We start from the raw sequence: 24,814 nt of genomic DNA on the forward strand, positions 1-24,814 counted from the left end.
CACTTCACCCTAACCTCAACAGCTCCAATCAGCAAGTTTGGATAATTCTTTCAACAAAATAGATTCCAAATTTGTCCATTTTTCTTTGCCTGCTTTTATCACTCTAGTTGCAACATAAGCTCTCATCTGTGCAACTTCAATAACCTCCTAATCAGTCTCCTCATTTTCATTCATGTCCTTCTACAATACATTCTCCTACAACGTATAACCCAGGCATACTACTTCCCCATGCAAAAACCCCTATGGTATTACTTCTGCATTTAAAGACCTTTATGGGCTTTGTTGTACTTAAAATGAAATTGGCCCTATAATTAGCATGAATCCAAGCCCTTTGGTCCTTCTCTAACTTCATTTCATGCCAGTTTCTTATTGATCTCTAAGCTTATGTCACTTTGGCTTTCCATAACCTGTACAGAAAACTGAAGTTTTTGTTTATTACCTTCACAGATCTAAGCAGTATCCCTGAGGGGTAAAGGGCATAGCTTCCATAGAGCACTATGGTAGATCCAGAGAACAGCTGGGGCCATGTTTCAATTAGTTTGTACAGTAAGAGCTTTGAGTGATTTATTTTCACAACTGCTATAGCCCACCTCTTGCACTGAAGTACTTTGTATCTTCTTACAGGTTCAAGGTGCAGCTCCTGCATGGTTTCTGTGAACCTCTTTTCTTAGAGGCAAACTCAAAAGGGCCCTCTTTCGCTGAAGTGGATCTTGGGTTTGCAAGTGGTAAAAGTGTTCTTTTTCCACCAGCTATTCTAGTTTCCCTCACCCTCAGATATCAGCTTATCAGGTCTTGGTAGTTTATTGGTGATGTGTGACCCAAATTTTAATTCATGACTGATCTAAGTAATCATATTATTTTCAGGACAACATGGTTGCCATGTGTTCATTCACATTTACAATGGAATATGGGGATAACAAACGGTGCCCAAATGGATGATCTGAGTTCCACATGTAGTTCTCCTGCCCTTCTGCTTCCCCCATGAGCATCCACTATCAGTGTCAGAATGTTGATGCTTTTTTTTCACCTTCTGGTCCCTGGACATTAGGGCTCGAAAGTGCACTGAAGCAGCCATGTTGTAGTTCAATAAAAACTTTGGGTTTCCCCTGTCCAAAGTGTGCTCCCTTTGGGAAACAGGACTTCTACCCTGAAGATCCCAAAGCTAAAAGGATAGGAAGCACAAAATCTCCTAATGTTAACTCTAGGAATGATGAGGACACTCCTAGTTTTGCACTTTGGATCCTGGGGCCCTCTATTCTTTCCATTGGGAACACAGAACCTTATAAAGGTCTCTGATTTAATGAACATACTACATTTTTTAAGGATAGTACTGATCCTCTCAGAGCATTGTCTCTGAATTAACATTGCAGCCCTGCCTTTAGAAAGCCATTCTAGTATTCTATTGACTTATCATGTTAATAAAGTACAACAATTTATTTAAGAAACAAACCAAGGATGGGGGCTTGCTTAGCAAATGCAAGGCCCTGATTCAATCAACCCCTGATATTCCCCAAATATCAATTATTTTGCATAAATATTCCCCTCTCACTCCCTCATTAATTATACTGAAAATACTCTTTGTTGTTCCCTTTAACAAAAGTGATCAACTTTTTCCCCCAGGCAAAACTAGAAGATAGAAAACCAGGAAATGTTTATTTAAGTATGTCTTTCATATTACCTTCATAAATTTTATAGAGTTTATATATGCTACAAACTGCAAACACATTTTCACTTCCTGAAAGTTAATATTTATCTCTAAATGTATAAGAATAATAGTAAAACAAATTTGTTTGGTGACTAGTATTTTGTCTTTGATTTTTTTCTTTAGATTTTCTCTACATATACAAATATTATGTATCAATTAACTCTATTTAACATTTGTCTCAGGTCTTTAAGCTACAGATCTAGAAATGATAATTTCAGTTAAATATAAAGTTAAGAATTTTATTATGAAAATATCATAAGATTATAATTTTTTAAATATACCCATTGTTATAATTTTAGGTAGGCTTAAATTTTTGTAATCCTAATTTGTAGAAAGAGTGATAATACTAAAACCTGTTTGTCCTATAAAGCCAATGCAAGAAATAAAGTTTAATTTATGAGACAATCAACCTTCTTACATAAACTATTCAGAATATTGAGTTACATTAATTTTATATATAAAAGTCAGAAAGAGCATTGCTTTTAAACTCTTTAAATCAATATGATTAACTCATTCTAATTTGTCTAGTGATTCATCTATTTATCAGGAATATTTTATAAACATTTTCTACATAATAAACTTTAAAGGGCTGGGGTTGTGGCTCAGAGGTAGAGCACTTGCCTACCACGTGTGAGGCACTGGGTTCAATCCTCAGCACCGCATAAAAAAATAAAATAAAGATATTGTGTCCACCTATATAACTAAAAAAATTAAAAATAAAATTAAAAAAGCAATTTAAAAAAACATAAAGCAGTTTAATGATTTTTCTTTCTTTTCTTCAGTAGATATTCCTAAAGACATGATGACAGAATAACTGTTTTCATCAGTTAGTTTTTTTAAAAAAATTTTATTGGTTATTGATAGACATTTATTTGCTTATATATGGTGCTGAGAATCGAACCCAGTGCTTCACACATGCTAGCAAGTGAAGCCACTGAGCCACAAACCCAGCCCCTCATCAGTTAGTCTTTAAAGCTTCCGAAGGGAGAAGAAAAGGGAAGAGAAATAGAAGGAAAAAATGAGAGTGAAACAAGTTAAGTCACTATAAAAGACTAATTATCTTCCCTTAATTAAGAAAAGTGGAAAGTTAAGATAGAGGAAAACCTATATTAAGTGCACGTGTGCACACACACCAAAAAAACAGTCAATACAACTAGTTTAAACCTTAATACAGGCCCTTGACACGTTGATTTGTATGATTTAAAAGTAAAATTACTAATATTTGAAGTATGAAAATGAGAGGGGAAAGCATCTTTTATGTTAGAGAAAGTGTTCTTTCTTTTTTAAATCAACAAGATCAGCTCCTCATGAAGTGTTTTCCAAGGAAGGGGAAGAAAACATATAATGGGATAGAAAGGAATGGTGGAATGCAGGATGGGAAATGGAATAGAAGGATAAGGAACATTATGTTCAAATTTTGATTTGGAGGGATCTAAAACAGATAGTTTTAATATTTCACATTTTTCTCTTCTCTTGGCCAAGAAATCTTTCAGAGATAATTTCATAATCTAAATTTATTATGGAAATTTCCTAATGCCTAAAATGTAGACAACTGGATGCTTAAGATTTTGATTCCTTTTTGCTCCAAATTGTCTCCTAAGAGTTCATACCAAAATTTCCCCAAAGTAACCATTTTAATTCAAAATACTTATGTCATCTAAAAAGTTAAGAACGTACATCTTGATTCTAGTATAAATACATATGAGATATGAGTTCAGTCCAGAGAAGTACAGACCTACCCTGAAGATAAACCCATTAGTCTGGCAATAGTCAATCAAATTGAATATGTTGGATCTTGAGGAATCCTTCCCACCATGAAACTAGAGTTTCAAGGGCAAAATATAACAAGGGCAAGCAAAGTTCTGATAAGATTTTATGTATGACCTTAGACAAAAGTTTGTACAAAGGATGTCACTTTAAAGAGAAAACTACCTGAAAATCTAAGCCTACAACCATCCTTAATTCTATATAAGATGAAGAAATAAGAACAAGATAAATTGGATTATATATTTGAACATCTGAATTTAATTTGGATTTGACTCAGAATTCTATGAAACTGACAGAGATGACCATCCTTCCTTGGTTTCTTTACCTCCCAAGGACTGGTCATTTATGTTTTTGTTAGTCTAGAATGAAAATCAGTAACTCCTCTGTTGTTCAACTGTGAACTCTCCTCCTCAGACCAGCTGAGATTATTCAGTAGAAATAAAAATTATGGGACAATATTATATGGATAGTTAATACATAATATTTATGTTACGTTAATGTATAATATTTATTGATCACTTTCTGCAATTAAAACCCATGCTTTGGGATGGTGTGGTGGTGCAGGCCTGTAATCCCAGTGGCTCAGGAGGCTGAGCCACTGGGATTACAGTTGCTGAGTCAGACTCAGCAACTCTAATCAACAGACTCAGCAACAGCAAGGCACTAAGCAACTCGGTGAGACTCTGTCCCTAAATAAAATACAAAATAGGACTGGGGATGTGGTCCAGTGGTCAAGTGAGTTCAATCCCCAGTACCCTCTTCCCCACAAAAAAAGGTAAAATAGTACTACTGTCAGTAATAATACAGATTTCTATCAAAATTAAACTTTTTCAAAATTAAAATCCAGGTAATCACTGGATTTTAAGACAGTGTTTTTTTTTAATTGTGTATGTATGTGTATGTGTGTGTGTGTGTGTGTGTGTGTGTATATATATATATATATATATATATATATATATATATATTTTTTTTTTTTTTTTTTTTTTTTTTTTTTAGGAGGATACTGGGGATTGAACTCAGGGCCACATCCCAGCCCTATTTTGTATTTTATTTAGAGACAGGGTCTCACTGAGTTGCAGAGCACCTTGCTGTTGCTGAGGCTGGCTTTGAACTCTCGATCCTCCTGCCTCAGCTGCTAGGATAATAGGCATGCACCACCGCACCCAGCTTATTGTATATATTTAAAATATACAACATGATGTTTTTATATGCTTATCTTGATATACATATAGTCAAGTCACAGGAAAATAACATGGCATCATCTAATACCTTTCTTTTTCTTCTCTTTCTCTTTGTGATAGAGTATCTAAATCTATCCTTTTGGCAAATTAGCAAAACAATATAATAATATTAACTAGTCCTCATATTCATTAGATCTCTCAACTTATTCATCCCACATTAACTTCAATTTTGTACCCATTGATCTACATTTTCTCATTCCCTCCCCATACCCGCTACCTTTTTACTGTTTTTATGTATAGGAAAGGGTTTTTTATTCCTAGGTAGTACTCATTAATGAAAAATTTGGAGTGTTCAGTGAAAAATAAGAAATAAGAGCTCAAACCCAATATGAACTTACCTTATTGTCACCAGAGACCCCCTGTGCAGGAGATTCAAATAACTTTAGAATAAGAACAGTTTCCAAATGGAGTGCTTAGGATGTCTTGATCAGAATTTGATGGGATCTACAAGATCATCAAATGCTGGCTTCTTTAAAATATTTTGGAAAAAACCTATTTTCATAAAACAACCTGTTGATTTTTTTTTTGCTTTTTGCAGTGAGAGAAAAATATTACCTTGATGATCTTAGTGGTGTCTCACAGCTGTTAGAGGCACAATATTTACAAGTTTTTTTCTCCCTTTGGATCTAATTTTTGTTTGAAAGCAGGGGACGTGATTGAGGTTAAGCAAAGGTTTTTGTTTTGTTTTGTTTTTTCCCTCCAGTACTAGGAATTGAAGCTGGGAGATACTTTACCACTGAGCTACATCCCCAACCCCCCCACACTTTTTTTGGAGATGTTTTTGCTAAATTGCTCAGGCTGATCCCAAAGTTGCAACCCTCCTGCCTCAGCCTCCTGAAAAGCTGGGATTACAGTCAGTGTGCCACCATACCAGGCTGGGCCAAGTTTTTAACATTATAGTTTAGGATGGGACAGAGGGCAGTGAGAGCTTGAAAATAAATCTTTCAAAGTTTTCTACCTTCTTAGACAAATCATTAGCCATTCCCTCCACAATATCCTATACTTCTGCCAACCTGTACTGTTCACCAGCTTGGAACTTCCTTTTTAAAACATATTTTCCTGGGCTGGGGATGTGGCTCAAGTGGTAGCGTGCTTGCCTGGCATGCGCGGGGTGCTAGGCTCGATCCTCAGCACCACATAAAAATAAAGATGTTATGTCCGCCAAAAACTAAAAAATAAATGAAAAAAAATTTCCTTTGTTTGGATCGATAGTTCTTATCACATTATAATTAGATGACTGTATAACTGTCTGCCCCTATAGTGTGAGTCCCCATGGGTAGAATTAGGTCTTATTAATCTTTCTACAGCCAGAATGTATAACAATATATAGTTCTTAGTAAACCCCCAGTTGCTGTTAATCTTGATTAGAGAAAAACATACAAAGATGGTGACTAATCTTATTTTCAATTTATGAACATAAACCTCAAATAAGCCTAGTATTAATATACTTCCTTATCCATTCTCCTACTTTTCTAGACATCTTTTTTTAAAGTATTTTTTAGTTGTAGGTGGACACAATACCTTTATTTACTTTTATTCACTTATATGTGATGCTGAGGATCAAACCCAGTGCCTCACACAAGTCAGGCACCTGCTCTACCACTGAACCACAACATTAGCTCTTCTTCTAGACATCTTATAACTTCTCTTTTCTCCTCAATCTCACATGACTTCTCCCGCCTTTTTTTTTTTTAATTTTTGGTTGTAGATGGACACAATACCTTTATTTTATTTATTTATTTTTATGTGGTGCTATGGATCAAACCAAAAGCCTCACACATGCTAGGCAAGAGCTCCACAACTGCAGCCCCCTGCACATTCACCTTTACCTAAGGACATTCCTTCTTGTTTTCCTAAGAAAAGTGAAGCAATCAGAAAAGAAGTGTCACAAGCTTCACCTTTTATCTTGCATCTTTAATCGTATAATTTTCCTTGTCATCTATCCACAGATGAAGAATCAATAGGCCTAACTTTATTTGGGAACTAGATTCTTCCCCTTTTATCTATATTAAAAATTTCTTGGGCAATTATCTCCCCTCAACAAACTTCCCATCTTCTTTAGGTTTCTTTTCATTTGTTTTCTATAAAGTCACTTGAAAATCTTAAAAGTGAATAGCCATTCATTCAAAAATATTTTCTAAACATCCACCACTGTGATGTACCAATGAACCAAAAGGACAAATCTCCATGCCCTTGCAGAGTTTATCATCTAATAGAGGGAAAGAATACATCATATATATATATATATTTTTTTTTTGAGGTGGGGACATAGGTAAGCTTATTTATTTATTTGAGAGAGAGAGAGAGATTTTACTATTTATTTTTTAGTTTTCGGCAGACACAACATCTTTATTATTTTTTTGTATGTGGTGCTAAGGATCCAACCCATTGCCCCGGGCATGCCAGGCAAGCACGCTACCGCTTGAGCCACATCCCCAGCCCTGGTAAGCTCATTTTTTAAAAGATAAATCAAAGCATGTCATTCCTCTGCTCAAAACTCAGCAATGGTTTCCCATTTCCACTCAGTATATGCCAAAGCCTTTATAATGGCTTGTAAGACTTTATATGATCTGATTCCTTATTACATCTCTGATCTCCCTTGCCAGTAAGCTCTCACTTCTCACTCTACTCAACCACATGAGCTTTCTTGTTGACCTCAAGCATAGCAGGAATCTCCCAATCTTGCGTTTCCTGATCACACTGCTATGCATGGTCTCTTCATGAATGACTCTCTTACTCCCTTCCAGAATTTGCGTACATTCAAGGCCTTAAAAAATAAGAATAAGCCCAAAAAAGGTAAAAGAAAAGAAGTAATAAATATAAGAGCAGAAATAAATGAAACAGAAACTAAAAGAATAAGATGAAAAAAAGTTTTTTTTTAAAGAAAAACAAAATTGACAAACCCTTAGCCAAGTAACTAAAAGAAAGAGAAGACCCAAATAAATAAAATTAAGAGGTGAAAAGGGGGATATTACAATAGACACTACTGAAATCTAGAGGATTATAAGAAATATTTTCAAAAAAATATGCTGGTAAGTTGGAAAATTTATAAGATATGGAAAAAATTCTAGATGCATATGACCTATTGAAATTGAATCAAGAGGAGATTTTATATATAAATAAAATAGATCAATAACAAGTAATGATATTGAAACAGTAATAAAAAGTCTTCCAATAAAAAAAAAGCCTAGGACAAGACAGATTCACTGCTGAATTTTACCAAACTTTAAAATAAGACCTTGGGCTGGGGTTGCAGCTCAGTGGTAGAGTGCTTGTCTAGCATTGTGGGGCAATGAGTTCAATCCTCAGCACCACATAAAAATAAATAAATAAACAAACAAATAAATAAAACAAAGGTGTTATGTCCATCTACAACTAAAAAAAAAAAAGAGTATAAAAAGAAGACCTTATACAATGCTCCTCAAACTATTCCAAAAAATAGGAAAGGAGCTTTTCCAAACTCATTCTAAGAAGCCAGCATTACCCTACTATCAACACTTGATAAAAATTAACAAAAAGAAAACTATAGACCAATATTATTGATGAACATAACTGCAAAATAAAATAAGTCAAATTCAACATCACATTAAAAATATAATATGGGTTTGGGGCTGTAGCTCAGTGACAGAGCACTTGCCTAGCATGTGTAAGGTACTGGGTTCAATTCTCAGCACCACATAAAAATAAATAGATAAAATAAAGGCATGCTGTTATCTTATCTATTTATTTTTAAATTTATCAAGCATACATTATATAGAATTGAAAAGAGATTATGGGACAAATAGTGGTAGAATGCACAAAGATTTTAAAACCAAAATCTCTAGGTATGGTTATTATCTGGCTTGTCAAGTTCTTTATCCTTGCCACTTTAATTCATATTTGGAAGTTTTAAGAAAATAAGAACTCAGTCATTGAGTTTGAATGACATGTTTTGAGAATAATATAAATTTGTTTCTAAACTGCTCATATTAAAATGTTGCTGTTACAAAGAAGGCAAAATAAAGATTTTTTTAAAGATATGGTAATCCTAAAAGAGTTCATAAGCAACAGAGCTACACTGCAAAGAGTGATAAATGAAGTTCTTTAATCAAAAGGAAAAAATGACAACAAATGGAAACACAGATCTACACAATAGAGAGAAGAACATCAGAAATAATAGCTATGGGATAAATATAAATATTTTTCCTTATTATTTAAATTTCTTTATAAAATAATTGACTGTTAAAGCATAAAGTATAACAATGTATTGTGAGGTTTATAAGAGACGTAGAAATAAAATCTATGGCAACAAGAGCACAAAGGTTAAGAAGAGGGAAAATGAAAGTACACTATTGAAAGATTCTTATACTATGTGTGCAACAGTGCAATAGTACTTGACAGTATGCTATGACAAGTCAAAATGTATACTATAGACATTTAAGCATTAAAAAAATCAAAACAAGTTATAGTTACTATATCAACAAAGGAGGTAAAAATAAATCATTAAAAACTCAATAAACCAAGTGCAAACTGACTCAGGAGGCTAAGGCAGGAGAATCACAAGTTTGAGTCCAGCCTCAGCAATTTAACAATACCCTTAGCAACCTAGTGAGAACCTGTCTCAAAATAAAAATAAAAAGGACTGGGGATGTAACTTACTGGTAAAGTGCCCATGGGTTCAATCCCAAATCTAAAAACAAAACAAAATTCAATAACGCCAAAAGAAGGTAGAAAAAGAAGAAAGCAGAATAAAGAGAAAATGGGAAAAGAGAAATAAAATAGTAGAGTTAAATCCCAATTGTATCAATCATAACATTAAATGAAACTGGAACTCAACACTCCCCACTATGTATATATACTATTACAAATGCACAAATGTGTATGTAAATGAGTGTTTGTGTGTATATATATATGTATGTGTGTATGTATGTATGTATGTGTGTGTGTATATATATATATATATATATATATATATATATATATATATATATATATATGAATGATTTATTCCAAGAATAGAAGGCAAGGAAACAAAGTTGTTTGACTCTTTGAAATTAAATTAGAGTGGGGCTGGGGATGTGGCTCAAGTGGTAGCGCGCTCGCCTGGCATGCGTGCAGCCCGGGTTCGATCCTCAGCACCACATACAGACAAAGATGTTGTGTCCGCCAAATACTAAAAAATAAATATTAAAATTCTCTCTCCCTCTCTCTCCTCTCTCTCACTCTTTCTTTAAAAAAAAAAAAGAAATTAAATCAGAGTGTCTTACCATACTGAACAGCTAAAAAAACAAAACTAAATGACCATCTCAATATATCCAGAAAAAAGACTTCACAAAAATAAAACATCCATTCCTAATAAAAATTCTCAGCAAACTAAGAATAGATGGAATCTCCCTTAGGCATAAAAGACATATGCAAATCCTATGGTTAATATCATACTTAACAGTGAAAGAATGAACACTTTTCCCCCAAGGCAAGAATGCCCCCTACTCTTACCATTTGTAATCAAAACTGTATTTTAGGTTCCAACCAGTGCAGTAATTGAGAAAAAGAAATAAAGGGATCCAAATGGGAAAAAAGATGTAAAATTAATAGATTCTTTTTTTAAAAAAATTATTATTTTTAGTTGTATTTGGATACAATACCTCTATTTATTTATTTTTATGTGGTGCTGAGGATCAAATGCAGGGCCTCACACCGGCTAGGCGAGTGATCTACCGCTGAGCCATGACTCCAGCCCCCAAATTAATAGATTCTTCATGTGGAAAATGAAAGCTATTAGAAATAATTGGGTTTAATAAACTTGCACAATATAAGATCAACATTCGAAATCATTGCATTTCTACATACTAAAGTAATTAACAATCAGAAATTGAAATTAAAAACACTACCTATAAGTTCTTAGAAATAAATCTGACAAGGGGCTGGGGTTGTGGCTCAGTGGTAGAATGCTTGCATCACATGTGTGAGGCACCTGGTTTGATTCTCAGCACTGTGTATAAATAAATGAATAAAATAAAGGTCTATCAACAACTAAAAAAATTTAAAAAAAGAAAAATCTGACGATATATAAAATACAAGGATCTTAAAAGAGCTTACTATAGGGATACTGCCACATCAATGATTATAGCGGCACAATTCACAATAGCTAGACTGTGGAACCAACCTAGATGCCCTTCAATAGATGAATGGATAAAAAAAAAAAATGTGGCATCTATACACAATGGAGTATTATGCAGCACTAAAAAATGACAAAATCATAGAATTTGCAGGGAAATGGATGGCATTAGAGCAGATTATGCTAAGCGAAGCTAGCCAATCCTTAAAAAACAAATGCCAAATGTCTTCTTTGATATAAAGAGAGCAACTTAGAACAGAACAGGAAGGAAGAGTATGAGGAAAAGACTAACATTAAACAAAGATGAGTGGGGGGAGAGAAAGGGAGAGAGAAGGGAAAGCATATGGAAAAGGTAGGAGACCTTCAATGTTACACAAAATTATAAGAGGTTGTGAGGGGAAAGGGAGAGGGAAAAAAGGGAGAAAATTGAACAACAGCAGAGGAGGTAGAGAGGGAAGATGGGAGGGGAGGGGAGGGGAGGGGGGATAGTAGGGGATACGAATGGTAGCAGAATACAACAGTCACTAATATGCCATTATGTAAAAATGTGAGTGTGTAACCGATGTGATTCTGCAATTTGTATTTGGGGTAAAAATGGGAGTTCATGACCCAATTGAGTCAAATGTATGAAAGATGATATATCATGAGCTCTGTAATGTTTTGAACAATCAATAAAAAAAAAACATTGCGGGGAAAAATCAAAGAATATTATTAAGATTTCAATTGTCTCATACACACACACACACACACACACACACACACACACATTCATTCTACATAATCCCAGTTAAAATTCCATCATGCTTTTTGTTTACAGTGCTAGCAACCAAATCTAGGGCCTTGTCCATGCTAGCAAGCACTCTACCTCTGAGATACATCTGTGGTTCACTTTTTTTGTGTGTGTGTGTATACATGTAATTAGAATACTTTAATACTAAATGAAGAATAAAAAAGAATAATAATAAAATAAATAATATATTAATAAGGAAGAATAAGGAAAAGACTAAAGAACCCCCTATATCACTTGAGGTTTTATATGAACACATTAGAATTGCAGGGGAAAAAATCGACATGGCATACAGATACAAAGTATATGTCAGACACCTATTCTAAATGCTTGATTTCTTCTGCACTTTGAAATGTCATTATTCTTATTAATACTACTACTTCACAATGTCCATGCTCTCCAAACAGAAGCCAGACCATCTTAAAAATTTATATTATACTACATCACTCATCTGCTAAAATCCCTCAAATGGCTATCTTGCCTAGTAAAGCCCAAAGTACTTACAATGACCTCCAAGGCCCTACATGATCAATACATGCTACTCATCCAGTCCCAAACCATCTCATTATTTTTTCTTCAAACTTTTTACCTTTCTCCTTACTTTACTTTAGTCCTATTGGCCTTTTGATTGTTCTTGTAAATGGCCTCATGCCATACAGCTCTGACCTTTGGGCCTGTGGACTTGCTGTTACCTGTGCCTGAAATGTTCTCTCAGATACCCACAGTGCTTGGTCTCTTAGTTCTTTCAGGACTCTCCTGAAATGCCACCTTTCCAAGGAGACCTCTGACCATTTTCCATAAAATAATGATGCCCTTCAAACATTATCTAACACCCTTAGTGTTTTTTTTTTCTCCATGGTGCTCATTACATTTACATTCATGCATGTATTCCGTCTTCCATAGCTCTTCAAGGATATGGACTGTTTTGTGCACTGCTGAATCCTGTCACTGAAAGCAGTGACTGGCATGAAGGAAGCACTTAAAAGTTTGTTGAATCGTGTTTCCATCTTGATTTGTAAAAAAAAAAAAAAAATTCCTTATAATATCTGTATGGGAAAAGCTAAACAGGGACCTGAAGCTTCTGGAAATGTGTATCTGCCCATGGATTTACCTTAGAGGCTCCCAGCAAGTAGTTCCACTTTAGGTCTATACTCCAGCCTACTAGGATGTGAAACAAAAGGTGAATCCAGTCAATGTAAGCTCTTCTATTGTACTTAGGAACCTAATTGACAGCACAGAATCCCTTCCTCTCATTTCATCTCAAGGCTCTCTTTTCTGACAAAAAGTTCAGGGGCCTCTAGAATATACACTGACTACATTTCAGGCTTGGAATGAGCCCACACTAAATTTCTATGAATTACAGATAAAAACCAGAATAGAAAGCCTCTTAATCACAGAGTAGAAGCTTTTATTTCAGTGATCAAAAGAATGCAGTCAATTGAACCTATAATGATTAACATCAGGCATGCACCTCTACCTGAAACTGCTGTTAGTTTTTGACTAGCCTAAATCTTTATAATTCTTTAGGCAATTTTTTTTTACCCTGATATACAGGGTAACTTAACCTCTTTCTGTGCTATCTAGTAATGAGAATTATGTTCACTGGTTAGATTCCTTTATAATTAAAGGTCTTTAGATCCTCAGATTGCCTGGTCTACCTTGAGACCATACTTTAGATATATTTAAATAATCATAGGGAAGGGAGACAACCTAGAAAGCTGAAGAGTAATAAACACTCCATAGGGTTTTTTCCCAGCACTGTCAAATATTAGATAAGAAGACCCAGAGTTAAGTGCCAAATTATTATTCTCCCACTACTGCCTTTATGAAATATCTCCCCCAAAATGTGAAATGAAGTCACACAAAAAAGAGATTTTTACCTGTGTGGTCCCACCATCAAATTATAGAAAGCAGTTCCACTATCAAAATCATAGGAAGCAGTTAAGGGGATCTTGAGAAAAGCACAGTCCCACATACAGTAAATTTTCCATCTGTCAATTATTTTCACAAGATTAGCATTAAAAAACATAACCAAGTACATAGATGACCCTCAAACCCCACACCAGAAAATTGGTCTTTGTTCATTATCAGATGACAAGATGTCCAAGTGGGACAAAATGTGGGAGCCAGTCAATTCCCCATAGCCATTTCTTCAACCATCCCTTCAACAGCTGTTCCTTTTCTTGAACTACCTTCTTTTTCCAAAAAGGTAATGCTGAGATCAGTCAGAAAGGTTTTCTGAGAAAGGCTTGGATTTCTGGGTCTGTTCCAGTCGATTCAAGATGAATTGGCTTGTATCAATGAATCGCTCAACGCAGTTCACAAAACAGGCCTCAGCCCGACTGTCCAACTTTGGCCCAGGCTTGTCCATGCACTTCTCCCAACAAAGTTCAGTCATCTGGTGCACCAGCTGCTGAAACCGCTGCTTCTGAGTTTCCACCTCGATGAAATGCTGCAACTGTGGGTCCACTGTGCCCAAACCTGCCGCGCGGAGGAGGACGAGGAAGAATCCATCCCAGTGCGACTACGCATGCAGAGATGGACTCCACACCAACTCACCCAACTTTTTTTTTTTTAATTGACAGCTGCCGGAGTCCGGCTGCAGCAAAATAACGGGGTGTGTGTGTGTGTGTGTGTGTGACAAACAACTTGTGTAGATCCATAGAGCAGGAGTGGGAGCCCTTTATTGTAGGACAGGAGCAGTATTTATACATTCCACACAGCTTATCTTAATTAACATAAAATAGATACATCAGTCAACCAATAAGGAATCTCCACACTTAATGGCTAGCTTTTGTTACTTCACAAACCCACTTCCCTCTGGCATTTTGCTAGGCGCCATCCAGACTTGTTTATAGACGCTAACATTTCTCTGGCAAAATGCCAGGTGCCATCCTGACTTGTTTACAGACTCTAACAGCATGATTCTAAAATTTACAGGTAAATACAAAGTAGTTAGAATAGCCAGAACAAAGTTGAAAATGAAGAATAAAGGTTTAGGAGTAGTACAACCTTATTTCAAGACTCATTATAAAGTTACAGGAATCTAGAGAATGAAGCCTTTGCATCAAAGTAGTTTCTCAATGTCAATACTATTGACATTTGGAGCCAGACAATTCTTTATTGTGGGGGCTGTTCTGTACATTGTAGGATGTTCAGCAGTATGTCTGACTCTATCTACCAGAAGTCAGGAGTATCTTCCCAGCTACAATAAGTTAATCTGTCTCCAGACTCTCAAATGTTCTTAGGGTCAAATAATTGAAAACCACTGAAATAGGTAAATAGATCAATGAAAGAGAAACAGAGTACAGAAATTGACTCACATAATAAGAATTAATAAATTTTTGTAAAAGGTACAAATGCAATTCAGTGGGGAAAGTATAGTCTTTCCAGCATAAACAAAGATGCTACTAAGAGTGAAACACTTATAAATCACATTATCTGGTAGTGGACTCGTATTTATCACCCCCGCACCTGGTACTGGGAATTGAACCCAGGGGTACTCTACCACTGAGCTACATTTCAAGCCCTTTTTATTTTTTGAAACAGGGTCTCTAAATTGTAGAGGTTGGTTTCCAACTTGCAATTCTCCTGCTTCAGCCTCTTGAGTTGCCAGGATTACAGGTGTGTGCTACTTAGCCTGACTTATGTTTTTTTAAACTTTCAAAATTCAGTAAAAGAGGGCTGGGGATGTGGCTCAAGTGGTAGCGCGCTCGCCTGGCATGCGTGCTGCCCGGGTTCGATCCTCAGCACCACATACAAACAAAGATGTTGTGTCCGCCGGAAACTAAAAAATAAATATTAAAGTTCTCTCTCTCTCTCTCTCTCTCTTTAAAAAAAAAATTCAGTAAAAGAACATGTCTGTGGATGTGGCTCAGTGGTTCAGTGTTAGCCTGGCATACATGAGGTCTTGGGTTTGATCATCAGCAACACACACACACACACACATAATCCAATTTAAAAATGGGTAAAAGATTCAGATATTTCACTAAGGAAGAGGTAAAGATACAGATGGCAAATAAAACAAAAAAGATGCTCAATTGTATTAGTCACCAGAGAAATAGAATCAAAATCACATTTAGAATCTCCAAAACCTAAAAAACTAACCATAGCATATGAAATATTGGATAAGATATGGAGATTTCCAACCCACTAAAAATAAAACCAATTGGCAGTATTCTTCCCTTTCCTTTCTTCCTGCCAAGGATTGAACCCAGGGGTGCTTAACAAAATAAAAACTACAGTGGTTTTTATTTTGAAACAGGGTCTTGCTAAGTTGCTTAGGACTTCACTAAGTTGTTGAGATTAACCCCAAACTTGCAATCCTCCTGCCTCAGCCTCCTGAATCACTGGGTTTACAGGTGTGCACCACTGTACTTGGCTAGTTGGAAGTTTCTTAAAAAGTTAGATAAATACCTACTATATGATCCAATCATTACACCAGGTATTTATGTGAGAGAAATGAAAGCATAAGTACATATAAAAACTTGTACACAAATATTCACAGCAACTTTAAATGAATTATAGTATAGTTATACAATATAATACAACTTTTTTTTTGCAGTGAAATGAATGAACTATTTATATACTCTACAATGTAGATGAGTCACAAAATAACTTCACTAAATGAGAAAATCTAGACCAAAAAGGCTTCATACTGCAATTTCAAGAGGTATCAAAAACTTTAGGGGATGGTGGATATGTTCATTATCCTTTTTGGGGGGTGGGGTACCAGGGATTGAACTCAGGGGCACTCAACCACTGAGTGACATCCCCAGTCACATTTACATTTTATTTAAAGACAGGGACTCACTGAGTTGCTTAGCACCTTGATAAGTTGTTGAAGCTGGCTTTGAATTCAAGATCCTCTTGCCTCAGCCTCCTGAGCCACTGGGATTATATGTGTGTGCCACTATGCCCGGCCTATGTTCATTATGATTGATTATGGTGATCGATTCACAGCTGTAAACATATGAAAACTTAACAAGTTATGTATTTTAAATATATACAATTTGTTGTTATTAATTATACTGTAATAAATATATTTAAGAATAAAATCCCATCTACAACATGATTTCTATTCTGTCCTCTGGTTTTATTACTCTTATAACTAGATCACATTCTGAAAGGTTTTCCATATTAACCACACACAATTTCCTTGCTTTTCTTTGGAGTCCTTTTAACATCCATTAACAAGTTGAGTTTTTTCTTAAATTACAATTTATTGTATTTTAAGGATTTGATCATCAGTGAAAACTTGTACTGTATAACAATGGAAGTCACAGCTAACATGTATCTGGTAGAAGTATACTAAGGCTTTGGGTTTATAAAGTTTATGAGTTACAGCTGTTCAGATATCAAAACATATACCATTTAAGATGTCTGAAGCCTAAACTAGCTGCCATATGGGCAAGAGCCAATTCAGTTTCAGTTTCTCTCTGGAGAGATTTTCTATGTTCCTGAAAAAAAAAAAAAAAAAAAAAAAAGGAGTAGAATAAAGCGGGTAGGGAGCAAAGGGAGGATAAGTAATGATCCCTTCTCTAAAAATAATTCTATTATCATTTGCAATGCACAAAGCTGTATGTATTTTGCACCATGATTTCAATGGTAGAGGTATCACACCATGTTATGCAAATCATTTTAAAATGTTGATGTCTGGCTAACAGATCACTAAATGCATGTATCCCCCAAATGTAAATAGAAGATATTGGTAGTTATGCTTAAAAACTTTCAGGTTCCAAACCATACATAAACCTCTAGTCAAAATTCTCAGGTATTAAAATGTTCACTCAGCATCTTATTTAAGATGGAAAAAACTACCATAAAAATGCATATTAAAAAAAAACAATAACAAGTGTAAGAAAAACATCAAGGGACTTTTTTAATGAAAAAATTACATTATAACAAGGACATTATACATTGTTACAATATATACACACACATTTTAACCTCTTTTAAAACCAGGCATAAAGTAAACAACATCTTTTTCATACCCACATGATTAAGTATGTATTTTTGACAGGATATAAAGAAGATGAAACACAAGCTGGTGGGCCTCAAAATTAGAAACTAATAATTCAGAACTGGATCCCCAAAACCTGTTTTCCATCAGTTTTGTGACTTGTAGGAAAATATTGACTTGCATAAGATGTTTAAACTGTTCCTTTTAATTATACTAATTGCTTACACAGAAAATTGCTATTGAGGGAAACATCTATCATGGTTGTGTTTATCTATAATTCATTGGAGTATATATAAAGTTCAGTTGGAGGCTTGGAACATGAAAACTACAATGAAGAAACAAGTGAGCTGTAACTGAAATTCTAACTGCTTAATTTGAATGTCTAACTCCTTACACAGATATTATACCTTGAAAAATATGACAGGAAAGAACATATATCAAACTTTGCTGTAGAGCTGTTAGGAGAATGCCAAATACAAATAATGAAAAATTTTACATATTTGTACTTAATACCCTGTGAATTAAAAAAAAATAGACATTTAAAATATGTAAACTGTTTTCAAAACGTGATGCCAAGCACCTTTGAACAAAATACTGACATGTTGTGGCTAATCATGCATTTAGAGGATAAATGAATTTTTAAAATCTCCCAGAAATCATTTTTAAAGAGCTACTCATTAAAGTACTTACATGAAAATACTCATAGTTCCAGTTTCTACCTAAAACCCCAAAGAGTATATACAATAAGGAATTTAAATATTTCTTCACTCTCTTGGTTTTTATAGGTTGTTTTGTTTTTTGTTTGTCAGAAGGATGCACTGTAACTTTCTGTTCTCATAAAAAAACATTATCAGAAGAGATAATCACACAGAATGAAGTAAGAGAAATATATTTTAACTATGTTTTGTTCTTGATCAAGGACCAAAGTTGGAATCCTCTGACATCTCTCTCATCCTCACAGGTAACTGATCAGAGTTTGTGTCTTAACACGCATTTCTCCTTAGCAACTCAACATCAAAAAAGAAAGGAATGTCTCCAAAAGAATACAATATAGTTCAAAGGGTGAAATATTAAATAATACACATTTATCATTATTGGAAGATAAAGATATATTATTTAAAATCTTGAAAAAGTTTCCATAAAAAGTAGAAATAACAAACAAAAACAGTATTACCTACTGTGCAACTCTAAACTGTAAATAAATTCAAACTTATTCCTTTTAAATACACATACACTAACAGAAATGTGGGTTTGAGGTAACTAAGAATTGTTTAACTCTGCATAATAGAATCAAATTTAGCAGCCTATTTCTACAAATGCTGACAAATATTTTTATTTCTTAAGAAAAAGAAAAGCAATTCTTACTAAAATTGTACATATAACTAAATATTAGCTTTGCATTAAATAGAATATAAATAATAAAATTTATATTGAATAGGATATAAATCTAGAAAGTAAGCAATTTTAGAATTCCACTTATTTCTAAAATATCAGTGCTTTACATTTAGATACATGTCATGTACCTCAAACAAAGTAAATCAAGAATGAGAGACTGGACTTAGAAAAGCCAAAAGTGACTTATAATCACGTAAAGTATTAAGGTTAACTTTCATATTAAACTCTGCATGCTTTGAATATGAAACATTAATATCCACTTGAAATTCTTATGTTTTTAAAAAATAAAATTACACCTACATATGGTCTTTGGAAAAACAAGCCTTTGGAGGTTGATTTTTTTTTTTTTTTTTTGGTATCAGGAATTGAACACAGGGGCACTTAACTACTGAGCCAAATCGCTAGTCCTTTTTAAAATTTGTAATTTTGAGACAGGTTCTCAGTTGCTTAGGGCCTTGCTAACTTGCTGAGGCTAGGTAGCTTCAAACTTGCAATCCTCCTGCCTCAGCCGCCCAAGTTGCTGGGATTACAGGCATGTGCCAACATGCCTGGCTAGAGATTATTTCTTGACAGCTATGGGTGATGTTTCTATTTTGCCAATCTTTCAGAAAACAGTTGCTTATAATGAATATACTGATTAGTACTTATTTGGTATTTGAAGTAAATATACTTAACAAACAAATATACCAGATCAGATATTTTAAAGTTTTAAATATGAACTAAATTTTAAACTATAAATACTTGTCCTGAAATACTTTGAATTCTAATACTATTGATTCAGTAAGAACTCCAGCATTAGAACAATCTAAATATTACTTAAATTCTTTTCTAATCTGAACTGAATCTTCAAACTAAAGGGGAAAAAAACAAAAACAAAAACAAAACCTCTACTAACAACAAAAAGTTTCCCAAATTATTTTTAAACCCCAAGAAGTTCTATTATTAATTCCAAATTCTCTCAATTTCTTCATCTTTCTACCCATTAATACTGTTTTACCTGCAACATAGTATAAGTTTATGCAACATATACTGATTTCTGTTGTTTATCTGATTAATTCTAGTTAAAATTCTCAGTACTTACCAAGTCATTTAAATTTCTATTAGATGACCATTAATATGCTATTGGTTTGTAGTTAAAAATACAAAATTAAAAGGGAAGAGGCTAAAATGTAACTGTATGGTTTTCACAGACTTGATTGCTGGGTTTTGTGTTATTATATAAAATCTATTGCTTTATCTTTCCAAATAATACAGACTACAAATATTCTCTCATCTGTTAATTAAATTTCTTTACAACTTTAAAATTCGTAACATAAACATACACTCATCTACTATTTTTGTTGTTCTTTTTTGTTACATGAACCAAACTGGATATTTCCAGAAATGTTAGATAAGTGTTCATGTTTGGACGAAATTATTATGGGTAAATTCAAACAATCTTTTTAAATACCGACTTATTAGATAACCAAAAAGCATAACAATTACACAAAATAAGAAGGGCAAAATATTTCTTAATATAGGTTAAAATATGAACTTGGCAACAAAAATACCAGTTTTAAATCACAGCTGCTCATCAGTCTTCAGTCCAGTTATCACAATGCTGTGCTTTGATAATATTCACCTTCTTTTCTAAAACACCAGAAGTCACCAGAGTTGTAAATTCTGAAAAGCTTCAATAATTTATGTAGCAGATAATTTCTTACAGTCCAATTTTTTTTGCTTCCAAGGACAATGTTGGTTCTTTGGGTTCTTGTTTAACTTGGTTCATAGAAATAGTACCTTCTGGGTTTTCTTCAACTTTAAAACCAAACATAAAAGAAAAATTCAAAGGGTTAATATACTTTGACACTGGAGTCTTTAGAATTATATGAATTAGAAGAAAAGCAAAAAGCTACAACAGTTTGGAAAAAAAAACCAAGCTGCAATTCAGAAAAAATAGTATATTTGAAAACTCAGTGCCACATCTTAGATGATAGCTCTGATTTAGGTGTGTGAACTATATGTTTACCTGAAACATTTCAGAATCCATTTACGATTCTGATTTGAAAGCACTTATAACCAAGTTAATCTAAAGGTAGCATACAAACAGCACTACTGATAAGTGGTGACGGAATGTCTAACATCAAATTTTCTTCTCTCTTTCTCAAGAATATTGGTTTTTCAGTTGCTATTAGGAAACATGTTAAGGGGACCATATTTGCTCATAGAAGCATGCTCAACATATCTAATTTTTGTCTGCACATGCAGGTGTATTAGAGTTTAGCCAGAGACACAGAGAACTAGCATAGGATGGATTTGAGTGACTCTAAGAACTCATATCTAGGTGCTATAGTCCCTCAAGATTGTTATCTAACTTGATAAATCATGCAAATTTGGCTCCAAACACGGTCTTCTTTAAAACAATCTAGATCAGTACTCCCAGTAATACTGTGACACAACACAGAGGAAGGAAACATTTGAATGGAAGAAAGCTTTGAAAGGCAAGACTGATCTGGGTTCAAATCCTTGATCTGTCACTTACTAGATGTGCACTTTAGGCAATTACTTCACTTACCTGAGCACTCATCTGTATAATTCTTCTCATGAAGAATTCATATATATTTCTTTTTCTTCACATTTACTTAAGTTACTCAGCAGTTATAACTGCCACAGCCTTCTGGATAAATTTTCTTTAAAAGTAATGCTTTCAACAAATCTAAAAGATAATGACTTTTTCTGAAAGGAACTATGTAACTGTTTTCTTTACCCAGAAGAATAAGAATTGAGATGGAGGGAAAATACATGTTCTAAGAATAACTTCTGTGAAGATTTTTGCTCTTCAAAGTAAACTGCAAGTCTTAGACCACAAAAGTGACTGGTCCAGAACAATTTGTATGAAGTGAAGTGACACAAGTCAAGTAGAAGTTAAAAGAGTTTACTACTGGGTTGGGGTTGTGGCTCAGTGGCAAAGTGCTTGCCTAGCATGTGTGAGGCACTGGGTTCGATTCTCAGCACCACATATAAATAAATGAATAAAATAAAGATTCATCAACATCTAAAAAAATATTTTAAAAAATCAACTTGATTAGTAATAAAGTGAAGATAACAAGGTCCTGGACTAAACCAAGTGCCTAAGTTTTATTAGTTCCCTTTCACCTTCCATAGAACTCAGAACATTTAACTTTATAACTCAAAATTTTCATTTTACCCTTTGTATCTGTCCACTTCATTTTATTTTTACTTGTGTATACATATATCATTTTTTGCACTAAAACAGTTTTCCATATTTTATGTTTTTATCAATTTTTTAAAGCATTCTAGAACAATCTTTTGATTTCACATCAAGAGATTTTTTTTCCCATGGAAAAAAAGTTAATTAGGGAACAATAACTTCAAAGGGATTAAATAACTAGAAATAAGGAGAAATATGAAGTTGTAAGTTTAAAAGCTCTTAAACTCATGCTAATGAAATATCCCCCTTCTCTCTCAAATTTTTGCTTCAGTTATATAATATTATAGACCTGCTGGGTAGACATGATAGTATTTTTTTTTCTGTAGTGTGATATAATAATGATAGTTCATAAAGATTAAAAAAAAGTTACATCATAAGTTGATTTTAACTTACTAAGAGCTGGGTGGTTATCTACAATCCGTATTGGAATGGTCTGCACATCTTGCAAGAGAATCCTTTGGATACTTCCTTCCAGATTCTCTGTCTCCTCAATATCTTCAACTTCCACCAGCTGATCCACTGCAACTAGATTTTGATCTGGTTCTGGGAGATTACCCATGGTAGAGGCAGTACTATTATTTTGGGTTAGGCATGTATCTGTTTGAAGGCTATGACTTTGACCAAGAAGTAGAGAATTACTATTCATTACATCATTTTCTACCGAATCCAGAAGTCTTGATGGACTGGAAGAGGGGTGGTTATTTACTGATACCAAAGCTGGTGATCCATCAGGAGAGGTAAATCGTGGTTGTAATTGCAAACCCTTTTAAATAGAAAAAATTTATATCAAAATATTTGGATTTATAATGTATAATATTTTCATATAATATACTACTCTTTTGACAAAAAACTGACACAGATAAAATATAAGTGAATAGTTGCTAATAAATATTAAGAGGACAGAAACAAGAACCAAGAGAAAAATAATGTAACTAAATTTGACTGCATGCATAGTTCACTTCAAACTTTTTCAAAAAAGACTATTTGAATTATCATCTTAAATTAAAATACACAGAAGTCAAGAAATTAATAATGAAGAAATATCTGATCATTATAATGCTATAACAGTTTTCTAAAATCACTAGAAGAAGAGACATGGAGAAAAAAGAACCCCAAATTTGTCTATCTTACCTGTAATTGTGTAAATATTTTGGGCTGAAATGAGGAAAGTGAGGAGAGCAAGTGGGTTGGTTCTGGAGACAAAGAAGACCCAGCCTGATTTGCTTCCACTTTGGTGGTAACTGATTCTCCTGGTGAATTTCCTAAATTATATAAAATACAAACTATTAAAACAAAATTATTTTTATTGCTTCTAGGATACTATGCTTTATTACAACCCTTTCTATCGAAGTGAATAGCAAACAAGATCAAAGATTTGCAAAAGACTTCAAGAAATCATTATCATCAGAAAAAGAAAGAAAAATAAAGTCAGCTAGCCCATTATTTCCAGAACCAGGCAGATAGATCATCAGAATCTCTAAGGAAAATTTAGAAAGTATATATTCCTAGTATTATGGTATAGTATAATGTGGACCCCAAAAGCTCCTGTGTGAGACAATGCAAGAAAATTTAGAGGTATAATGATTGGGTTATGAGAGCCTTAAACTAATCAGTACATTATAATGTACTGGGTACATTATACTGGGTAATATTATTACTGGGTAATAACCGAAGACTGGTAGGATATAGCCAGAGAAGGAAGGTCTATGGAGGGCATGCTTTTGGGGTTTATATTTTGTCCCTTTTGAGTGGAGCTCTCTCTGCTACTGATTGCCCTGTTCTGAGCTGCTTTCCTCTTCCACAGTCTTACACCTCATCTCAGACCCAGAGCAACCAAGCTGGCTATCTATAGATTGAGATTTCCAAAATATTGAGTGCCAAATAAACTTTTCCCCCTCTAAAATTGTTAGGTCTTTTGGTCACAGCTATGGAAAAACTGTCAAAAATGCCTAGGTTCAATCTCCATTTATTTTTCTAGTGGTGGGGTTTGAACACAGGGCCTTACATCCCCAGACCTTAACCTCCATAAATTTCATTTCAGTAGATCTGATCTGGGATCTAGAAATATATTTTTTCCTGGAAAGACTCTGCATCTGGAACTCTAATATAGTCCATTCTTCACACTATAATGCTAGTCTACACCCTAAGTTTTCTAGATATGTAAAGCCTATTGAGATTCTCAATTACAAGAACCAAACTTAATTCATCTTCTGTAGTCCTAAAACTTAGGACAATGCCTGGCACAAATAGGTCCTCAATAATAATACTATTAAATTTCTTAATCCATAACTCATTTTAGGATAAATGAATAAAAGTAAAAACTTGTCTTATTAGTTTTAAAAGTAATTGTCCTTATGGAATTTGAGTCATTCTCATTTCTTTCATTCATTCATTCATTCATTCACTCATTCATTCATTCATTCATTTATATGCTGGGATTGAATTCAGGGCCTGGTACATGTAGGTAAGTACTCTATCAATGAGCTGCAGCCCTAGCCCTTTAATGTAGCTCTTATTATGTCAACTCAAATATATTAATGTCCTTAATATCAAAAAACAATTTTACACCTGTAATCTCAGGTACCAGGAAGCTGAGGCAGGCAGATAGCAAGTATGAGGTCAGCCTGTGCAACTTACCAAAACCCTGTC

At 34.1% G+C, this 24,814-nt stretch overlaps 1 protein-coding gene and 1 pseudogene across 2 annotated transcripts in view; both read right to left on the bottom strand.

The window, feature by feature from the left end:
* Nucleotides 1-13,818: 13,818 nt before the first annotated feature.
* Nucleotides 13,819-14,111, bottom strand: LOC143407274 (mitochondrial import inner membrane translocase subunit Tim8 A pseudogene; annotated as a pseudogene).
* Nucleotides 14,112-19,043: 4,932 nt separating this feature from the next.
* The window catches only part of Carf (calcium responsive transcription factor), a 67,134-nt gene continuing 61,363 nt past the window's right edge, over nt 19,044-24,814 (bottom strand). For both annotated transcript variants that reach the window (XM_076866887.2, XM_076866888.2), the window contains 3 exons: nt 23,297-23,427; nt 22,559-22,928; nt 19,044-20,751 (listed from right to left, as the gene is read on the bottom strand). In XM_076866887.2, the coding sequence (XP_076723002.1) occupies nt 20,654-20,751; nt 22,559-22,928; nt 23,297-23,427 (599 nt within the window). In that variant the 3' untranslated portion in view covers nt 19,044-20,653. The remainder of the gene's footprint in view (nt 20,752-22,558; nt 22,929-23,296; nt 23,428-24,814) is intronic.

Source organism: Callospermophilus lateralis, chromosome 9 (assembly GCF_048772815.1).
Source record: "Callospermophilus lateralis isolate mCalLat2 chromosome 9, mCalLat2.hap1, whole genome shotgun sequence".
Classification (NCBI taxonomy): Eukaryota; Metazoa; Chordata; class Mammalia; order Rodentia; family Sciuridae; genus Callospermophilus; species Callospermophilus lateralis.